General features: G+C 41.4%; 1 protein-coding gene across 1 annotated transcript in view; it reads right to left on the minus strand.

Annotated features, from left to right (window-relative positions):
* KNL1 (kinetochore scaffold 1) overlaps window positions 1–19,019 on the minus strand; it is a 102,325-nt gene extending 83,306 nt beyond the window's left edge. Inside the window, exons 1-5 of the mRNA XM_089693939.1 lie at window positions 18,917–19,019; window positions 14,005–14,035; window positions 10,662–10,696; window positions 10,517–10,569; window positions 745–6,735 (exon numbers count right to left, since the gene is read on the minus strand). Of these exons, the coding sequence (XP_089550065.1) occupies window positions 745–6,735; window positions 10,517–10,569; window positions 10,662–10,696; window positions 14,005–14,035; window positions 18,917–19,019 (6,213 nt within the window). The remainder of the gene's footprint in view (window positions 1–744; window positions 6,736–10,516; window positions 10,570–10,661; window positions 10,697–14,004; window positions 14,036–18,916) is intronic.
* Between the last annotated feature and the right edge of the window lie 3,101 nt (window positions 19,020–22,120).

The raw sequence follows: 22,120 nt of genomic DNA on the forward strand, positions 1-22,120 counted from the left end.
TGCAGATTAGTACACTACAACAGATGCCAAGTGGTAAAGGTCCAATTACAGAAAGCATGAGAGTTTGAACGCCAGCCAGGTGTTAATTAAAGTCTGTGTCTACAAAGAGGAACATTTTCCATTACCCTCTGTTCCAGTGATGCCTCCTGTGTCAAACAGTGGTACAATATCAGCAGAAAGAAAGTTGCAGGAAAAGTCCTTAATGGAAACCGAGAGCCTTCAAAATCTGGATACACTTTCTAAACCTTGACTAAAGAAGTAGTCTACTCACCTTGTCCTAATTTGTTGTTCCCTTACTGGCTCCAACATCTCATTTGCCAGCAACTGAAGGAAATTGAGCTGGTTTGGCCAGTGAGGGAGCAATGGTATAGGAACAGGTGAATACTCTTTCTGTGATCCTTTCACTGGCAAGTAACACTAATTGGACAGTGAGGAGAGAGGTGATAGAAAAGTTGCAAAAATAAGACCAGTTTCATTTTCCTTGGCAATGCAGTGTGGTAGTGCTACTAAGTTTGCAAAACCAAACATTTTGAAGTGCATTTGGTACATACACCAAAGCAGACATTGTTGGGAAAAATGAACCAAAACAATGAACAAGTGCAACATAACTATTTGTCTATTATGAGATGAAATTGGTTAGCAAGGCAATTTCCGGATACATTAATATTTTTGCCATGGCTCCAGAACCATTTTTCCTTTTAAATCTTTAAAAAGTTTTGGAATGATGTGTGCAATCATACCCACCTGTGTATTTTGTGCGTCATCGTTTCTTCTGACTCTCTTTTCTCTATGTAATTTTGTATCCTGATCAGTGTCTCTGGCTCTTTTGTGACTATTTACAGAGTCTTTAGATAAACAGTCATTCAGGTTTTTGTGCAAAGCTTCCTTTTCACACAGCTCTTGCCAAGCACCTTCTGGTACCTCATATTTGAACAAACTATTACCATCGTGCTCATCTAGGCAAGCAGGAAGAATCTCTTCATCTATACAATGACCATTGTCACCATCTGAAAATGCCCTGAGAAGACTCAAGGATGTCCGGGAAGTTTGGGCTGGTGGTTTAGAAATGGTGGAAGAAGCCAACTCTTGAAAGTTACAAGTGCCAGAATGCCTTTTACTGGGTAACTTTGGCTGAAGCATATTAACAGACAGTCTATTTTGCAAACACGTTTCTTTTGTTGGTCCACTGTCTTTCCCTTTGGGTTTACTTTCATTAGCTTGGACGTCTTTGATGGACACCTGTTCATTGAGCAAAGTTTGTTCAGGTATAAAACCTTTACTCGTGGGATTTGGAGTCTGAGGCAGTGTGGACAATGCAGCAGAACATGGGACTGGTGCAGTGTGATTGTTTGCCTTGTTCTTTGACTTCTCTGTTAAACTTCGTATTTTCAGTTGGATATCTGCAATACTTCTACGCCTGTTTTTTTCTTTCTGTGAGTTTTCTTCATTCTTCTTTCGTTCAAGTAATGACACATCCTCTTGAACATTATTAGCCACTTCCTCATTTACATGTTTATCTAAGGCGCAAACAACAATATTTTCGGCAACAGAACAGTTTAAATGCTGGTTATTCTCTGGTAAACTGCTGGTCAATATTTTGTCTGTAAAATCAAATTTGACAGATATATTCCCAGTGTGTTCATTTATATTTCCAGACTTAAACTGGCTCCTGTCATATTGTATTTTTGGGATATTGAACATTTTTTCTTTGTTTTCCAAATTAATTTCAGTATTTGGTTCTACAACAGATTCCCCAACTCTAATGTCCTTTTCAGAAAAACAGAAGGATACCCTTTTTGATAATCTTGGCTTTTTTGTCACCTGGTAGTCTTTCACTGCACCTGGATAGTTCTGAATCACACAAGCCTCAGATTGTTCACTACAGAGATTTTCAGCTACAGTTTCCTGCTTCTGAGATGCACAACTGGCACTTGTTTCAGAAGAAACACACAAGTCAGAAATCTGTGAAAAAGCATTATTAGGTTTATGATCACCTGCAGTCTGTGTACTCAGCAGTATAGCTTCTGTACCAACAGATGGGGCAATGCGCTCTGTTAGCCCATGAAGTATAACAGATTTGTCATCTAAAGCCATATCCATTTCTGTATTTGCATCCTTTTGGTCTGAAACAATGCCTTTAAAATGATCAGACGTGAGAGACACTAGCATGCTAGGTCTCTTAATTTCATTTCTAAATGTGCCAAGCTCAACTTCTTTGAACTCCTGGTCAATAAACACAGTGTTACTTTTTGTAACATCCATCTCCGTTCCTAAAAACAAGCATGTTTTTTCAATACCAGCATAGTTAGCTTTTTCTCCTTGGTCAGGTAAACCAACTGCCATTGAATCAATCTGTGCGAGTTCCATTTCCTCAGAAGAAATTATTGTCCCACTTGGCAAGGATTCGGTAAAGTTACTATTTTTAAATCCCTTTTTCTCGGTTTGATCTGTGGGCCATTTTAAATTGCCTTCACAGTTTTGTGATGTCCCAGATAGTTTGTCTGACATTTCTACAAACTTTACAACCTGTACATTTTCGCAACGATTTTCCTCAACAGAGCTGACTTTTGCAACATCAATGTGAGCTCTGGTGATTTCCATAGTTTCTTGTTTACATGGGCGCACATATTCATTCATATGTCTTTGATGGGTTCCTTTATTTCCAGTAAAAGTGTCTCTCTTTAACACCTCTGCATCTTTATTGACTGCTAATTTCACAGGCATACCCTTTCCTTTATGTACAGGAGCATTACTCTCCACAGGAGACTTTGAAGGAGTAGTCCCTATCATCTTACTTTCAATGGCAGTGGTATGACACTTTGTTATTTCCATTTCACCTTGGTTACATATCGTTTGATCAAAGAAACCCTTACTAGGGTGTTTATCGTTGTTGCCGATTATGAGATCAATGTTCGCAGCGGTCTCTGACATGTTATGTACTTGATAGACAGTTTCATCAAAGGTACAAAGAGATTTCTGGTGGAAAGGTATACTTTCTGTAGCTGAGGTGCCAATGAAAACATGGTTTGAACTGGAAAGGTCCAACTCAATTTGTGCACAAGGCAATTTCTTTATAAAAGGTTTACTGGGGAGTACCACTAAATTCTCTTCATCTTCTGATGTGTTGTTTTCAGCCATTAAAGGCCTATTAATTGAAGTTTCATATAGCAAACAAACATTTTCATTTATTTGGGCTCTTGCATTATTGGTTACCTCTTCACTATTAATAACTTTTAATTCAGTTTGACCAGCCATAGGTTCAGTTCCAGCATGTAAAGCAATAGTCTTCTGTGAAGGAAGAACTTCTTTAGACTTAACCATGGAGTGGGTCTCCATTCTTGCAGGTATATGATCAATAAACACTGTGTTTGACTTTGTAATGTCCATATCAGCTTCCTTACTATCTGCTGAACTAACACAACAATGGACTTGATTATTTTTATATGATGATGCAAAATTACATGCAAAGCCATTTTGTGCTTTGTTTAAATGTGTAGACTGCAATTCCTCTACCTCACTCAAAACTTTGTTTTCAATAGCTATAGTATTTGCCCGGGTCAAATCCATGTCTTCCTGGTCCAGTGAATTCAATGTTTTGTCTTTGGACAGGACAGACATTGTAGATACTTTTTCAACATCTTTTGTCTTATCAGTGATAAGCGGTTTGGCATAAAAGGTGATCTTTAGGTCATCTGGAGTTTGATCAGAAGGCCTAGTGAACTTTATATAGGTATTTTTAGATTTATTTTGCTGGGTATTTTTGGCCCTTTCATCTGTTACTATATTGTCAATGAAAACTGTATTTGACTTTGTGATGTCCATGTCATCAGCAGAAAATGCCCTAGATTGCAAAAGGACAGACTGACTTGGTGATACATTTGTGTTTATCCCATCAATGACTGCTGTGTGGCTTTTTGTATATTCCATGTCATCTTCAAGCACAATGGTTTTATCAGGACAAGGGGCATGGGTCATTGCTTTATTATTTGTAGATTCACACGGTATTAAAATCCTCTTAATATTGACAGTGTTTGCACAAGTCATATCCATATCATCTTCATTAGATAAGACAACACCATGGTTGCCTTTTAAATGACTAGTCGATTTCCGGCAAGACATATTACTGATATTCATACAACTGTCTGGTAACCTTAATTTAAATTTGCTTAATGGCACCAGGGTATCCTCTTTAATGGACTCCATTTTACCAAAGCTCCCACAATCATTCTTTGATTCAAGTACAATGTTTTTGTCAGGTAGACATCTGGGCACAGCCAAAGTGAAAGCATCCCTTTGGTTATCGGCAAGGCAGGTGTCAGACTGGTACCTTTTTGATAGGGTGTCACCATCAATGGCAACAGTGTGTGATTGTGTGATATCCATATCCTGTTGGTCACAAGTAAATAGGACTGTCTTGTTATTCTTGGATTCATTTATAGCAGGACCCATTTGTAAACCAGCAGTTTCATCCATTGTCATTTCCATGTCATCCAACACATGTCTAGTCTGATCAACAGCTTTTGAAAACCGTTTTTCTTTTGCATTGGTGAAATGATTTTGATCAATGCAAGTTGTGTGGCTTTGTGTCATCTCCAGGTCATCGCAATCAGTTGAAAAGAAAACATTTTTATTGTGTATGGTAGATAACCTTAAACAACCATTTGATTTTTTGTCTTTAAGGATTGAATTTAGCCTATGGGTACTTTCTGGCACAGACACCATTTTACTGTCAATGGCAATGGTGTGAGATTTAGTCAACTCCATGTCATCCTGGTCTGAGAGGAAAAGTGTGGTATTATCTTGAATGGTTTTGTATTGGCCACCTAACTTCCTAGACAGTACTCCAGCAGGGCGGACACAACTGCCATGAAATCCAAGACTTTTATTGGTCAGTGATGTCATTTTGTCATCTACAGAAGCCTGCGCTGATGTATGTTTGCGGTCTATCTTAGATCCAAGCACTCTATTTATTTCCCCAGTTGAAACACAATCACGTTTTTCGTTATTGCCATCACCAGTATCCAACTTGAATCCTTTGTACCAGGCATCACCATCAATAGCAATAGTATGTGATTGTGTAATGTCCATATTTTTCTGCTCATCTGTAAATACCACCGTCTTGCTATCCAATGCAGCTAATGGAGACCTAATTTGTAAGCAATCATGTTCAGCCACAGTCATTTCCATGTCCTCTTGAAGGTGTTTTGTCCGATTAGTAGCATTAAGAATACAAGTTTGTGTACCATTAGGTAAATTATTTCTTACTACAGACTTCTGATCTATGTGCACTGTATGACTTTGTGTGCGATCCACGTCATCACTATCACCTGAAAAGAAAACAGTTTTATTAAAGCCAGACAATTGTAAACCAAAAAATTGTGTTCTTTTATCATTAAGACTTGGGTTTGGAATGCAGGTATTACTTGCAACACCAGGTGCATTACTGTCAATGGTATGAGATTTGGTCATCTCCATATCATCCTGCTCACATGCAAACACAATGGTTTTCTCAGTGAAAGGAAGTGGGTCATTCGCTGTTGAAATTGAACATGGATTTTTAAATTTTACATTCTCATTGCCACCTTTATGTTCAACATCAGTGTTGCTTAAATTGGTTTTGTTTTGCGTAATGTCTCCTACTGACTTTAGGGATAAAGGATTCGACTGTACCAAACCTTGTTGTCCATTTATATTACTTTTAGAGTTGGAAGAAGGCACCAGTAATCCAAAACTTCGCTGTCTCTTTCCCGACTGGATAGTGTCACCAGTCATATCCTTACTAAACATGTCACATATTGCTGGCCCAGCAATAGGTACTGTATGGCTTCTGGTCATATCCTCTTCTTGACAAAGTATTTCTTGATCCCCACAGAACACAATACTGTCTCTTTGAATAGATTGTCTGTCTTTTTTAAAACGGCTGTTAAAGAAAACTGAATCCTTTTTGGCAAGTTCCATTTCATTTTCATCATTAAAAATAATGGTCTTTTGATTACTGTTTGCAGCAGAAGTCTTAGTTTTATCAGGGGAAGGGTTTTGCTTTAAAATACTACGTATACGAGTTGTATGACTAAATGTCATATCCATGTCATCTTCACAAAGTAGAGTTTGCTCAGTGGAAACAGATTTCAGTGGTTTAACACTGGCTCCTTCAAAAAGACTAAACTCTGGTTTATTACGAGTGCTGGAATAGGAAGGGTTGCCTGAACTTAAATTGGTCAGTTGATGGTTGACTGTTGGAAGGAAAGATGTAATATTTGTTGTGTGGCATTTCGTTAAATCAAGCCCATCTTCTTGGTCCCTGAACACACAGGTATAATTTCCTGTATTTTCTTGTGCATCAAAAAATGGAAGTGTGGTCTTTGTGGAGAACAGATTTTCTTTAGAAACAAAAGGAAAAATATTTTCTTTGTCTACGCCTTCTATTTTTAAAGAGGTTGTGCTTTCATTTCCCAAATGTGCTAAAAAGTCACCAAACTTTATTGTTGACTGAGTAGATGAAGTAGTGGAAGGCTGAAAATCCCAAAGCTTCTGACCAGTTGTTGAAAACTTGAAATCAAAGTTGCTAGATTCCTCACTTGTTGGGGCTTTTAAGCTTGCCAAAAATAAACTGGTATCTATTTTCCTTGGTTTTTCTTCAATGAGTCCATCAATAGCTACTGTATTGCTTGCAGTCATATCGTTGTCGGATGAGAAATAAATTGTTTGCTCTTTAATGCAGTTCGTATTATTCCACTATATAAAAGAAAAAAATAAATAAATGGAGATGGTATGGAAAGAGCAAAGTACTAAAAAGTTATCCTAAAAATATATATACATATACATATATACACATATATATACACACATATACTCTAAATGTGTGTATGTATATATGTGTGTGTGTGTGTATGTTTATATTCAAGTCCAGTTCTATCCAACTGTCCCCACTTTCAGAATACAATAGCACAGCAGGGCGTGTTCCTCTATCTCCCTCGCTTTTGTGGATAAGGGAAATCTGTATGTTTTCAATCAACTTGCTGGATGATCATAATAAAAATGAATGATCTATGACCAGCCTCAATGTCACGATAAACAGGTGATAAAACTGCTATTAACTTTTTGAAAAAGCTATTTGCTTGATTATCGCGCTGATCCTGTATCTGTATGCATGTTCTGAGTCAGCAAAGCTAGAAGTAAAAGGACCATTTTTTTTGTAGGATAGGTGAAAAATAGCTTCCATATAAGCAGAGATTTTATTAAAGGAATTGCTTTCATTTAAATCAAATTGCATAACTCAAATAAAATAGTTTAAATAGAAAAACAAATGCTTTACCATTCTGTACTCTCTGCAATTTTAGACAGCTGAAGAATGTATAAACTTGTCATGTGAACAAAACCAGTAAATAAAAAGACATTTACTTGAGTTATGATTTATTTCCAGTTATTTAACCTCTTCCCGTTTGCCCTATAGCAGCTATACTGCTACAGGGCAGCACGGGTGTGCAAAATCACGTATATATACCCTTGATTTTGCATTTCCAGGTAGGGGGCTTACGCGTGAGCACCCTACCGTGCCGCCATTCGCAGCTGTCAATCACCGGATCCCAGCCGGTGATTGCCGACGAACTCCGACTGGGATGAGAACGGTTTTGTTTACTAACAGTTCTCCTCCCTGTCAGCTCAGGTACACTGCTTTGGATGGCTGTGCACAGCACAGCCATCCAAAGCAGCGTGCTTACAGTGAAGCACACTGACACAGCCCCCTAGTAAAAACTCCCAAGTCAGTTCCCCCCAGTGTCAGAATGCCAACCGCAATCCCGCCATAAGTTGCTGATCTTCACCATTACTAGTTAAAAAAAAAAAATTCCAGTATCTATACTGCCATTTGTATACGCTAAAACTTTCACGTAAACCATTTAAATTTACACATATTGGGGGTTTTTTTGTTTTTTTTTTTAGCAAAGACATGTCACAGAATACATTCTGGCCTAAATTTAATTACTGGACACGTTTAATAGCAAAAAGTATTTACTATATTTTTTTTTCTCAAAATTGCCAGTTTTTTGTTTTTTTTTAAGCACAAAATGTAAAAACGCACAGGCAATTAAATACCACCGAAAGAAAGCTCAATTTGTGGGGGGAAAAGGACGAAATTTCAGTAGGGAACAGCGTTGCATGACCGCGCAATTGTCAGTTGAATTAACGCAGCGCCGTAAACGCAAAAAAGTCCTGAACAAGAAGGGGGGTAAATCCTCAGGAAGGCAAGTGGTTAAAAGTGACAGGAAAGAGGAGTCTGTCACAAAAAGGCCACAAACCCTTACTCAAAATTTGCTAGCTTTTCTTGCATCAGTGCTATACAGTGTGTATTGTGTGGCCGATCAGGCCATTTTTTGTGTTACGGCGCTGCGTTACTTTAACTGACAATTGCGGTCATGCAACACTGCACTCAAATGAAATTTACATCCTTTTTTTTCCCCCACGAATTGAGCTTTCTTTTGGTGGTATTTGCTCACCTGTGCAGTTTTTATTTTTTGTGCTATGACAAAAAAAATAGACTGCAAATTTTGAGAAAAATTTTTTTTTTGACATTTGCTATTAAACATGTCCAGTAAAAAAATTTTGTCATAAATTTAGGACAAAATGTATTCTGCTACGTTTTTGCTAAAAAAATTAATCCCAATACGTGTAAATTAATTGGGTTATGTGAAAGTTATAGTGTATACAAATGGTCTATATACTGAATTTCTTTTTTTACCAGTAATGGCGGCGATCAGCAACTTATAGCGGGACTGCGGGTGGGCATTCTGACACTGGGGGGAACTGACTTGGTGTCGCTGACATCCCCAGTGACACCAATACTGTGATCAGTGCTATAAAAAAAAAAAAAAAGAAGGACTGACACTGGGCAGGAAGAGGTTGACACATGAGGGGCGATCAAAGGGTTAACTGTGTGCTGGGAGTGTTTTACTGGGGAGCAGTGTGTTGGTGCTTCACTGTAAGCATGCTGCACTGGATAGCGGTGCAGTGCACAGCCATCCAGAGCAGTGTGCCCGAGCCAACAGGGAGGAGGACTGTTAGTACACAAGTCCTCTTCCCCGTTGGGGATCCTCGGTAATCACAGGGCGCCAGCGGATAATCACTGGCTGCGACCCAGTGATTTACAGTCGCGGCCCAGAATGGCGGCACTGGTAGGGCGCACGCCCCCTAGCTGGAAATATAAAATCACACATTATAATAAATATATATATGTATATGATTTTGCACACCCCTGCCGCCCTGTAGCAGTATATCTGCTATAGAATGGTGGGGATGTGGTTAAAGGCTGCGTTTACCTTTAGTAACATGGTACATTCATATTTAGGGTGTAACCTGTTACTACAAACACAGCTAACCCCAGCCTTCCCCCGTTACAGCAGGCAGGAGTTCTTCTCCCCACAGCTGCAGTCACATTGAACCACTTCAATAATGGGCACTTTCGCCTCCTTTCTGCCAAAGTCAATTTTCAGCTTTTAGTGCTGTTGCACTTTGAATAACAATTGAGCAGTCATGCAATACTGTAACTAAATGATATTTTTATAATTATTTTGAAACAGAGAGAGCTTTCTTTTGGTAGTATTTAATCACCACTCAATTTTTTTTTTTTTTGCTAAACAAATGAAAAAACAAACTGAAAATTGTGAAAAACCCCCAAAAAACACGTTTTTCTTAGTTCCGGTTATAACATTTTTCAAATGAGTAATTTTTCTTTTTCACTGATGTGCACTGATGAGGCTGCACTGATTAGTGTCCGACAGCCTTGCCAGTTATTGGCACTCCTTTCCTCAAAATGACACGGCATGTGAGGAAAGAACTGCTGATAACTGGCAAGTCTCTTTATATGTGAACAGCTGTGATTGGACACAGCTGATCGGTCTTTTACCGCAATCTGCGATCAGCTGCATCCGAAGGACACAGCGGTCACAGAGTGCACCCGATGCACAACCCAGGGGGGCACGCAGGTGGCAATGTTCTGGGAGAAAGTCCATGGTTCCCCTCCCAGAATTGGATGATTGCGCTGTAGCCATATTTTGGCTAAAGCGATATTGGGAATTGGTTAATTATTTGTGTGTCATTCACAGCAATTCGTGAGTGAAAAAACAAGTCCCATCTGCCACCGTGGCAGGTGGCTTGTAATTCTCAGTGGACTATGAGCGCGCTGATGAACATGCTGGTAGTCTGCTGACACTTCCTATCGCTCTGAAATTGACAGCCTGTAGAGACAGAGAGCTGTAGGAAGTGTCTGCAGGAGCCTGAAATTTCACCTATGATCCCCTGACTGTGGATGCAATGCTATGCAGGCTCCTGGGAAGAAAAAAAAAAAAAAAGTATTTATATTTTTTTAAACAAGGGTGAACCTAGCTTTTAAAATATTCTGAAGAACACTTTCATAGGAAAAACAATATACAAACATGGCATAGTGAACTGCACAATTTTTACTACAGCTCTAAAACCTGGAAGGGTGGAGGAACTCCAACAAGCAAAATACCACATATACCTCTGCTTGGTGAGCTGGAGCTTGAAGAGGTCCATGAAGCAATCTGTCCATTCCTGAAAAGATTGTACAAACAGAATTAAAAATCTTCACTCGCATATCTTTTCATCAAATCAAGTAAAAGAAAAAAAATAAAAATCCTTCTTACCAGTTATGGGACATTTACTATCTGGATTTTCATTTCTGTAAATGGAGATATCAAATAATCAGCATAAAGGCCAATGTTTTAGGAGTCATTTCACTAAGTTGAATAAGTTATTGCAACTATATTTTATCTCAAGACGATTTTTACAACAAAACTTCAATGCACATATTTACAAAGTAGAAGAGGTTTACAGACAGTGCACTCAGAAACTGGTACAGCTGTGCATGGTAGCCAGTCAGCTTCTAACTTGCTCAATGAAAGTGTTACTAAACCCAGGACCCTGCATTCACTATATCTGGTCTCATACAGTACACAGAACATGGAAGTGCAATTATTTTAGTAAATATAAACTGCTAAATACCTTTTCTCATCAGTTAGAGCAGTCTTGTGACTTTAGCAAAGCACTGATTAAAGCTTGTAGGAGGAGTTTTCTTTCTGCTCTAGGAGGATGTGAAACCTTTGGCCACTGCCTGGACAGTGCCGATTGGCCCTGTGCTGATCACATGCACCCTCCCAAAAAAAAAAAAAACCTCTCTAGCAATACACAACAAACTGAGCATATGCAGGTGATGGTTCACTCTATATCAGGTGGTAATTTCAACAAGAGGCGGGGCAGAGAATAAAGGATTAAATATCCTTTATACACAATGCAGAGGATTAATAACTTAGGTTCCACAGTGAGTATAACAAGCATGCTTTACTGCATATACAGACCGATTTTAATGTTGTGGGTTTAGTAACACTTTAAGCTTTGACAATAAAACTTGGAAGCCGATTGGTTTCTATGCAGAGCTGAACTAGATTTTGCATTCTCCTGTTTTGGTAAATAACCTAATCCCCTGTGTTTAGCTGTGAAATTTCTGCTTTTAAAAACGCAAATATTAAAACTGAACTCCTGGGAATATGCTAAGATAATAAACTTTGCAGTGCCTCGCTCCCCCCAAAAAAATGGTTACACGCTTGTTAAGTCTTAGGGTAAAGCAATAGGCTTCAGGGGAGCGGTCGCATATCATGGAGGAAAACGTTTGAAGCAAGAAATAAGGTATGTATTCAAACTTACTCTTCTACCCTCTAGATTTAGTAAGCAGCAATTAGATTTGGGAAACCAACTATAAAACATTTTTTTTTACCTCTTAGATCAGTGGTTCTCAACCTGTGGGTCGCGACCCCTTTGGGGGTCGAATGACCCTTTCACAGGGGTCGCCTAATACCATTGGAAAACACATATTGCTGCTGTGCAGAAAGCAGCTACTGTGCAGAAAGCAGCTACTGTGTTGAAAGCAGCTACTGTGTGGAAAGCAGAAGTATTGGAGGTAAAACACTTCATGAATTATAATTATAATTGTTTTTGTGATCACTATGCTTTAATTATGTTCAATTTGTAACGATGAAAATACATCCTGCATATCAGATATTTACATTACAATTAAAAATAGTAGCAAAATTACAGTTATGAAGTAGCAACTAAAATATTTTATGGTTGGGGGTCACCACAACATGAGGATCTGTATTAAAGGGTCGCGGCATTAGGAAGGTTGAGAACCACTGTCTTAGATGTTTCTTAGAAGAAGGTTTAATGGCTAACTGCAAGCATTTCTGAATATGTTTAGGGCAAGTCTGTCCCACAAGAAAGGCTAAGGATAGCTTAAGCTACCTCTTATTAACATACAATGGCATAGCTCCTGAATCCTTACCCCTCTGTTAGGACAGACCCTGCGGGGGGGGAGAGGGTGTTTTGTTTTTTTGTTTTTTTAAGTTATTTTGATTTTTTCAATTTTTACACTTTCCCTTTCATTTTTTTTTTTTTAATCACTTTTAATGCTATCACAGGGAATGCAAATATCCCCTATAACTTCAATGGGCATTGTCATATTCTTTTTTGAGAAATCTGGGGTCTATCAGACTCTAGATCTCTCCTCTGCCCTTACATTATCTAATCTCACCAAGATCGGTGTGATCAGATGCTTTCCCAATTACAAATGGCGCTGTTTATATCCTGCGAAACTGAAGTGATGAAATGCTCGCAGCTTCCAATTTATTAGACTATAGAGATGATTGGCACCATTCTGGTCTCCAATTAGCTCTATGGTCAGCTGGCAGAAACACCGGCTGCATTCTCAGGTTCCCCCCCGATGGCACAGGACTGCCCGAGAAGGCCGTGGAAGGAAGTGGGGGAGGGGGGCATCTTCTCCCGCTGCTTATAATAACAATCCTGCAGCTAATTAGCCACTAGGATTGCTTTTACATGAAAGCCGATCGCCGGCTGAAAAAAGTTATACCAGCATGATGCCTTCAGCTGCAGTCTTTGGTCCTTGTTTGGTGTATATGCTATGTTCTTTTTTTTTTTTATGCAGCCTGTGGACAGAATGAAAAAAAAGAGAAAATAATCTCTACCAGAAAGTGTGTGGTATGCCCACCATTAGAATATACCGCCCTGCATGCACCCACTTCTAATGGTGGGCACACATGAAATGTTCTTCTTTTGTCGTTCAGCAAAAAAAAAAGGACCTAACAGATTCCTCTATTCATATCGGTCGATGTGGATGAAGAAATCTCTGCCAATTTTTTTTCTTAAATATATACCAAAGCGTAGGGGCCATCCACCCACTGGCCACCCCAGGCCCCCATGCTTCGACATATATGCTCTTTAACTACGGATGAAAAATCTCAAACAACAGCGCTGCCCACACTGACTTATGTATAAAAATAAAACTGTAAAATCGTAACAGTAGAACAGTAACAAAGAAAAAAAATCAATTTTTATTTTTTTTTACATTTTTTTTTATTTTTAGGGACTTGTACTTTTAATTTTTTTTTTTTAACTTTAACTTCTTAAACCAAATTGTAGGGCCTGTCAAAATGCGACAGCCAGTTTCCTGACTACCTAACATCTTTCGAGGCCCTTTGAAAATATGTGCCCTGAAGTGTAGTGCAGGTAGTGTTTAGACAAGTAGATTTAGATACAATAAAATTGAAGCCATTCTCCAGCTAACACTTAAAGCAGTTACAGCAACAATTTTCTTTTTGGGATAACGGTTTTACATAAATAAAATCTGTAAGCACCCCCCAGTCAGTGGCAAATTATAGGTCTCAAACCTAACTGCGACATCTATAGAACAGCTTGTTCTGTTGAAAAATAACAGACTTACATCACCAGATGAAAAGAAAAAGATTAAAAAAGAAAACTAATGCAGTGATCACATCTATAAATTGTCTTCTAATGTATCACACTAAGCAGAGGTAAAAATTGTTTGCATAGCAGGAATTACAATATTTGTGCTTTAAGTTGACAAAAGTTCTAGAAAAAAAAAAAAAGAAAAAAAAATTTTTTTGCCACTTTACTTACTCCTTACTGAGACAATTGGCTGTTTCAACACCTGCAAAAGAATTACAAAAAGAAATGCTAGGTTACAAAAACACAAGTTCAAATACACAAATTTACAAAAATATATAGTCAGCCTTATTCAACAAACTTGTTTTCTTAAAAGTGCTTTTCCACTTTTGCAAAGTTTGGATAACACCTATTTTATATGTGTCTTTTGCCATAACATAAAAGAAACTCAGCAAAGTACATATTTCTAAAGCGTTTTCTTGCCTCTCTCCAAAGCCCAAGCAAGTGTCATTTCTCTCTGCTGTCAAGTTCCTCTACTATCATCATGAGCCACTTCTGACAAGTTTTCTTGACATCAAGAGCTAAGGTGGCGGCGGATCGGGATCTCTAGCGCACAGCTTGTGATTGACAGCCTCAGCTATGTTGCTAAGTGCTGTGTGAAGGGGGTGCATCTCTTCCCTCCAAACAGTTCTCAGAGCTCTTGTACAGTGTGTATCTCCATGCCTCCAGCTTTGGGAGTCAGTGAAAAATTCTTTTAATCTCTGAGTCTAACAAGGATGTGCAGGACAAACGGCTGCAGATAGGCAGGTACAACTTATGTAGGAGGATTTGTTTCACCTCTGAATTACCCAAGGCCAGTCATGTCACTGGGTATAGGTGAGGGTTTACTATTTTTAACTATTAAAAAAAAATTGCAAACAAGTAGCTCTTCGCCTTTTCTGCAATATCAAACACATACGTGCCTGCTTGCACTCTTCTACTGAACGCACATGGAGCTGCCCTGGCTGTGCAAGAATGGATGACTCCCATGTGCATTCATAACATGATGTCATTCCACCACTAACCAAGAGGCCAAAAATCTGGAAGTAGCTGGGGAGATTACAGCTGCCAGCCTGGGATGTAACCACTGCATCACTGGAAGCGAGTATTTCTGGGGGGGTTAAATTCTGCTTTAAGATAGGGGTGTGATGTGATGTTTAACATAATTAACATTTACCCGAATTTTACAGGTACCACTTCCACTGCGATCGCGCAGGCGATCTGAAGCGGAAGTTGTCCTCCTATCCTCCCTCCCCATAGTCTTCTGGGAAACGTGACAGGTCCCATCACTGGCGTCAGTGGGAGGAATGGTGCCCCATCATTGGCGCCAGTGGGAGGAATGGTGCCCCATCATTGGCGCCAGGGGGAGGAATGGTGCCCCATCACTGGCGCCAGGGGGAGGAATGGTGCCCCATCACTGGCGTCAGGGGGAGGAATGGTGCCCCATCACTGGCGTCAGGGGGAGGAATGGTGCCCCATCACTGGCGTCAGGGGGAGGAATGGTGCCCCATCACTGGCGTCAGGGGGAGGAATGGTGCCCCATCACTGGCGTCAGGGGGAGGAATGGTGCCCCATCACTGGCGTCAGGGGGAGGAATGGTGCCCCATCACTGGCGTCAGGGGGAGGAATGGTGCCCCATCACTGGCGTCAGGGGGAGGAATGGTGCCCCATCACTGGCGTCAGGGGGAGGAATGGTGCCCCATCACTGGCGTCAGGGGGAGGAATGGTGCCCCATCACTGGCGTCAGGGGGAGGAATGGTGCCCCATCACTGGCGTCAGGGGGAGGAATGGTGCCCCATCACTGGCGTCAGGGGGAGGAATGGTGCCCCATCACTGGCGTCAGTGGGATGAATGGTGCCCCATCACTGGCGTCAGTGGGATGAATGGTGCCCCATCACTGGCGTCAGTGGGATGAATGGTGCCCCATCACTGGCGTCAGTGGGATGAATGGTGCCCCATCACTGGCGTCAGTGGGATGAATAGTGCCCCATCACTGGCGTCAGTGGGATGAATAGTGCCCCATCATTGGTATTACTAGGAGGAATAGTGCCCCATCACTGGTGTCAGGGGGAGGAATAGTGCCCCATCACTGGTGTCAGGGGGAGGAATAGTGCCCCATCACTGGTGTCAGGGGGAGGAATAGTGCCCCATCACTGGTGTCAGGGGGAGGAATAGTGCCCCATCACTGGTGTCAGGGGGAGGAATAGTGCCCCATCACTGGTGTCAGGGGGAGGAATAGTGCCCCATCACTGGTGTCAGGGGGAGGAATAGTGCCCCATCACTGGTGTCAGGGGGAGGAATAGTGCCCCATCACTGGTGTCAGGGGGAGGAATAGTGCCCCATCACTGGTGTCAGGGGGAGGAATAGTGCCCCATCACTGGTGTCAGGGGGAGGAATAGTGCCCCATCATTGGTATTACTAGAAGGAATAGTGCCCCATCATTGGTATTACTAGAAGGAATAGTCTCCCATCATTGGCGACAGTGGGAGGAATAGTGCCCCATCATTGGTATTACTAGGAGGAATAGTGCCCCATCATTGGTATTACTAGAAGGAATAGTCTCCCATCATTGGCGACAGTGGGAGGAATAGTGCACCCTCATTGGAATCAGTGGGAGGAATAGTGCCTGATCATTGGTATTACTAGGAGGAATAGTGCCCCATCATTGGTATTACTAGAAGGAATAGTCTCCCATCATTGGCGATACTGGGAGGAATAGTGCACCCTCATTGGAATCAGTGGGAGGAATAGTGCCTGATCATTGGTATTACTAGAAAGAATAGTGCCCCATCATTGGCGACAGTGGGAGGAATGGTGCCCCATCATTGGTATCAGTGTGAGGAATAGTGCCCCATCATTGGTACTACTAGAAGGAATAGTGCCCCATCACTGGCGACAGTGGGAGGAATAGTGCCCCATCATTGGTATCACTAGAGGAATACTGCCTCATCATTGGTATTAGTTGAAGGAACAGTGTCCCATCATTGGTATTACTAGGAGGAATAGTGCCCCATCATTGGTGTCAGGGGGAGGAATAGTGCCCCATCATTGGTGTCAGGGGGAGGAATAGTGCCCCATCATTGGTGTCAGGGGGAGGATTAGAGCCCCATCTGTAAGGGACCGCCCGGCGGTACCACTAGCACTCCACTGATCAGGCGTCCCCAGCGTACGGAGTCTAAGCCCCAGAATACTTGTTCACCAGAGCCCCTGATGGTGGGGATGGACTTGGAGTAGCCCGGGACCAGGTCGTGACTACTGAGGATACCAGTCAGTGGTAGGGGTATTCGCCAGGAGACCCCGTTGAGAGGGATGGATGGATGGCTGAGCAAGTGCAAAGTCAGGCAGGCCGGGTCGGTAACTATGGGGACGGTGCAGTACAAAGCAGCGGGCAGAGAATAGTCGGGTCACACGCCAGGTCAGCAACAGCAGGTCAGATCCAATAGGGGGCATCCAGGAGAGAGGTCAGGCAAGCAAGGGTCAAGACAGGAGAAAGCAGCAAGGTCAGGGCACAATCCGGGTCAGCAACTTACTATTCACAGGATACAAGGAGACCAGAAGGCACTGAATGACAGCTCAGGGCCATTTAAATATCCCGCCCTGCGCTGTCATTGGTGCCAGGCGTGTGCCTGCTGTCTCTACTGCGCATGCGCGAACTCGATTGTCGCGGTCGGCCAGGTCCCAGCGCCCGCGTCCCTGTACAGGGCGGTGCACTGCGCCTGGGCGATCCCCGACACCATCATTGGTGTCAGGGGGAGAAATAGTGCCCCATCATTGGTGACAGTGGGAGGAATAGTGCCCCATCATTGGTGTCAGGGGGAGAAATAGTGCCCCATCATTGGTATTACTAGAAGGAATAGTGCCCCATCATTGGTGACAGTGGGAGGAATAGTGCCCCATCATTGGTGTCAGGGGGAGGAATAGCTCCCCATCATTGGTGTCAGGGGGAGGAATAGCTCCCCATCATTGGTGTCAGGGGGAGGAATAGCTCCCCATCATTGGTATCGGAGGAAAGATTAGTCCCTTATCCTTGGCATTAGTTGGAGGAATAGTGCCTATTTGTTTATATCAGTGGGAGGAATTGTGCCCCATCATTGGTGTCAGTGGAAAGAAAAATGCCCCATAGTTTGTGCTAGTGGAAGAAATCCTCCTTTTTGGTGTCAATGGGAGGAATAGTACCCCGAGGACCTGATAGAGGCAAGCAAAGGGCTGTTTTTAGCTTTAGTATCATTTTAACAGTTACCATTGTCCTCTGAGACTGAGTCACACCAGAGGCTGTGCATCAGCTCTGGGCATTGAGAGCACACTGCAGCTAATAGTACACAGACGTCTGGAAACGGCTACAAAGCAGATCTCAGTGCCCAAAAGGTCACATTCCAGGCTAACCCCACAATTTAGCTCAGTTGAGCTCAGGAATTTCTGTCAAAGCTGTTGCTGATGAAAAGGCATCCAAACTCCTAGGACACTAGCAAAGAAGTAAGGCATGATGGTAAAAAAAAAAAAGCAAACTACATCTACAGCAATGGTAATTTATGGACTTCATTTCTGCTAGGAAAAAAATACATGAAAGGATAAGTTCACATGTCACATGTTTTTAGGGTGGAACATGTATTGTAAAATGTTTCCGATCCTTCAGTCGCAGCCCACTGCCCCCCCCCCCCGTGACAGAAGTACAGGGAGAAGTTCCCCATGCTAGCTGTCAGTTTTTAAAAACAGCGCAGCGGCGCTCCACCCACACTGCCATGTCATTCATTGACAGTGTTTTGTGAATGAATGGACTCCAAGTCCCAACAGCCTTAGCAGCGGTCATCTTGTAAACCTCACTGAACTACCCAAGCACTGTAAGCACTTTCATAGTTCATTGAGTCTTCCTGTCAGCAAGTATCCGCTTCCCTGTACGGGATGTACGACCAAGCAGATACACTGACAGTGTGCAAAAGACCTGCATGGCGCCAACGATCTACTGATCGCTAGTGCAATGCTTTACAGGCTCCCAACACCAAAAAATAATAAATGCAAATTTTTTTTACCTGCAAAAAAAATGTGCATTAATTATTTTTTGTGGAAAGGTGCACTTATTCTTTAAGAACACTACAAACACAATGATTACCTCCACTGTCAGCATCTCCTGCTCCAGCCAACTTTAATTCAGGTGAAAAAACTCTGTAGAAATGAAGAACATTTTGTGGGTTTTTCTTCAGGTTAGTTTTCATACAAATGTTTTTTACAAACTTCAAGCTAACCTTGCAATGCCTTTATATTTCGTACAAGCTACAGACTCCTTTGCAATGAAAAGAATACAAATACCCGAATACCCACAGCAGCTGCTTTACTGAAAGCAATACGTAGTGAAACATCCTCCAATAATCCAGTACAGAAAACAGGTGGGGTTGATACTTTTTTCCTTTGCTTTTCCTCTGCCCTCACTGATGAGGTAAGGACAAAACTTTTCTTTTTTCTCATCCACTGAGGGACACAAATTCAGATTCATTTGGAAGATCACCACTAGACGGAAACCTTGGGCCCCTTTTTCACTGATCAGTGTTTCTTCCATCTTGCTTCCTGCATTGATGTGCTTAAAAAAAAAAAAAAAAAAAAAAAAGAAGCAAGCACCTTCCCATTGAAACGAATCAAAAAACGCAGTATTACAAAAAAGAAAAAAAAAAAAAAAAAACCACAACACCATATACACGACGAATACAGTCAGGTCCATAAATATTGGGACATCGACACGATTCTAACATTTTTGGCTCTATACACCACCACAATGGATTTGAAATGAAACGAACAAGATGTGCTTTAACTGCAGATTGTCAGCTTTAATTTGAGGGTATTTACATCCAAATCAGGTGAACGGTGTAGGAATTACAACAGTTTGCATATGTGCCTCCCACTTGCTAATGGACCAAAAGTAATGGGACAGAATAATAATCATAAATCAAACTTTCACTTTTTAATACTTGGTTACAAATCCTTTGCAGTCAATTACAGCCTGAAGTCTGGAACGCATAGACATCACCAGACGCTGGGTTTCATCCCTGGTGATGCTCTGCCAGGCCTCTACTGCAACTGTCTTCAGTTCCTGCTTGTTCTTGGGGCATTTTCCCTTCAGTTTTGTCTTCAGCAAGTGAAATGCATGCTCAATCGGATTCAGGTCAGGTGATTGACTTGGCCATTGCATAACATTCCACTTCTTTCCTTTAAACTCTTTGGTTGCTTTTGCAGTATGCTTTGGGTCATTGTCCATCTGCACTGTGAAGTGTCCAATGAGTTCTGAAGCATTTGGCTGAATATGAGCAGATAATATTGCCCGAAACACTTCAGAATTCATCCTGCTGCTTTTGTCAGCAGTCACATCATCAATAAATACAAGAGAACCAGTTCCATTGGCAGCCATACATGCCCACGCTATGACACTACCACCACCATGCTTCACTGATGAGGTGGTATGCTTAGGATCATGAGCAGTTCCTTTCCTTCTCCATACTCTTCTCTTCCCATCACTCTGGTACAAGTTGATCTTGGTCTCATCTGTCCATAGGATGTTGTTCCAGAACTGTGAAGGCTTTTTTAGATGTCATTTGGCAAATTCTAATCTGGCCTGTTTTTGAGGCTCACCAATGGTTTACATCTTGTGGTGAACCCTCTGTATTCACTCTGGTGAAGTCTTCTCTTGATTGTTGACTTTGGCACACATACACCTACCTCCTGGAGAGTGTTCTTGATCTGGCCAACTGTTGTGAAGGGTGTTTTCTTCACCAGGGAAAGAATTCTTCAGTTATCCACCACAGTTATTTTCTGTGGTCTTCTGGGTCTTTTGGTGTTGCTGAGCTCACCGGTGCGTTCCTTCTTTTTAAGAATGTTCCAAACAGTTGTTTTGGCCACACCTAATGTTTTTGCTATCTCTCTGATGGGTTTGTTTTGTTTTTTCAGCCCAATGATGGCTTGCTTCACTGATAGTGACAGCTCTTTGGATCTCATCTTGAGAGTTGACAGCAACAGATTCCAAATGCAAATCGCACACTTGAAATAAACTCTGGACCTTTTATCTGCTCATTGTAATTGGGTTAATGAGGGAATAACACACACCTGGCCATGGAAAAGCTGAGAAGCCAATTGTCCCATTACTTTTGGTTCCTTAACAAGTGGGAGGCACAATTTTGGTCAATTTTTGATTACCATTTATAGCACTTTATTTCATGCACCGCTGGTTACTACATAGTGACAGAGTTATATGATACCACTGAGTCACTTTGATTTGCTTGCACCTTGTCACTGGTCACTTTATTGGATGTTCTCATTTATATATTCATATATGCATATTTTACACATGTGGTTATGTTTACTGTAGCGGTGCACCTAATTTTATAAGGAAGTGATTCTGCCATCTCCTAAATGCCCCCCCCCTTTTTTGTTTTTAAACTGAATGGAGATTTTCTATGTAAATACTGTGCATTTGGCTTGCGGTACCACCCATTCACTTGATTTGGTCGCATTTGGCAGCAGTACTGCCCGACAAAAGCAATATGATATATAATTTGTGTTTCTGCATGTGTAACACCCTGAGGGACTGCATGTGATCTTTCAAGGGGCAATAAACTGCTATTCAATCACCTGTTTTTATTGCTCTATACATGTGAACAAGGCCTAAGGCCACCGGCACTGAATTTTAACAAGTAATGCTCCTCAAAGGCCCTTTGTGCCGATTTTATTTTGTGTTCCTTATCCTGAGCATGCTTAACTCTCTGCATCCGCATCTTGAATGCTTCCCAAACACTATAGGTGCCTTTACAGCATGTTTAATGCATGTTACAGTAGCAGTCAGAGGCAGTTCAAAGCTTCAACCCCTGCTGAACTATGCAGGCAGCATTATTTTTGCCTTGCTGCAACGCAAGGCAACATGAATGCATTTATGGATACAGTTCTATCCACTCCCCATTTTAAGATCAAGGAAGAATATTGTTTGGAGTGAATGATGCCTCACTTTCCTATCACTTTCTGTTGTGTCTCTGAAACAGGAAGTGAAGGGAAACCCCCTAGCAGGACAGAGAATCAGCATAAAATAAGCTGACAGGATTCATTCTTCCCTTGGCTATATACAGCAAATACATGTTAAAGTATTTGTGAACCCTCTGTAAAAAAAAAAAAACCCATTCAGTTTAAGATAGAAATGAAAGACAAAACATTTGTGTAAAGATAGAAAAAAGAAAAAAAAAAAAAACACATACACTAACATTATAAAAACACCTTTTTTCTCTTTTTTATAAGTGATCACATACCCTCTGTTCTCAGCTGCATAAGGAGCTCAGAAAGC

Source organism: Staurois parvus, unplaced genomic scaffold (assembly GCF_062004578.1).
Source record: "Staurois parvus isolate SC_StPar_1 unplaced genomic scaffold, SC_StPar_1.0 ptg000642l, whole genome shotgun sequence".
Lineage (NCBI taxonomy): Eukaryota > Metazoa > Chordata > Amphibia > Anura > Ranidae > Staurois > Staurois parvus.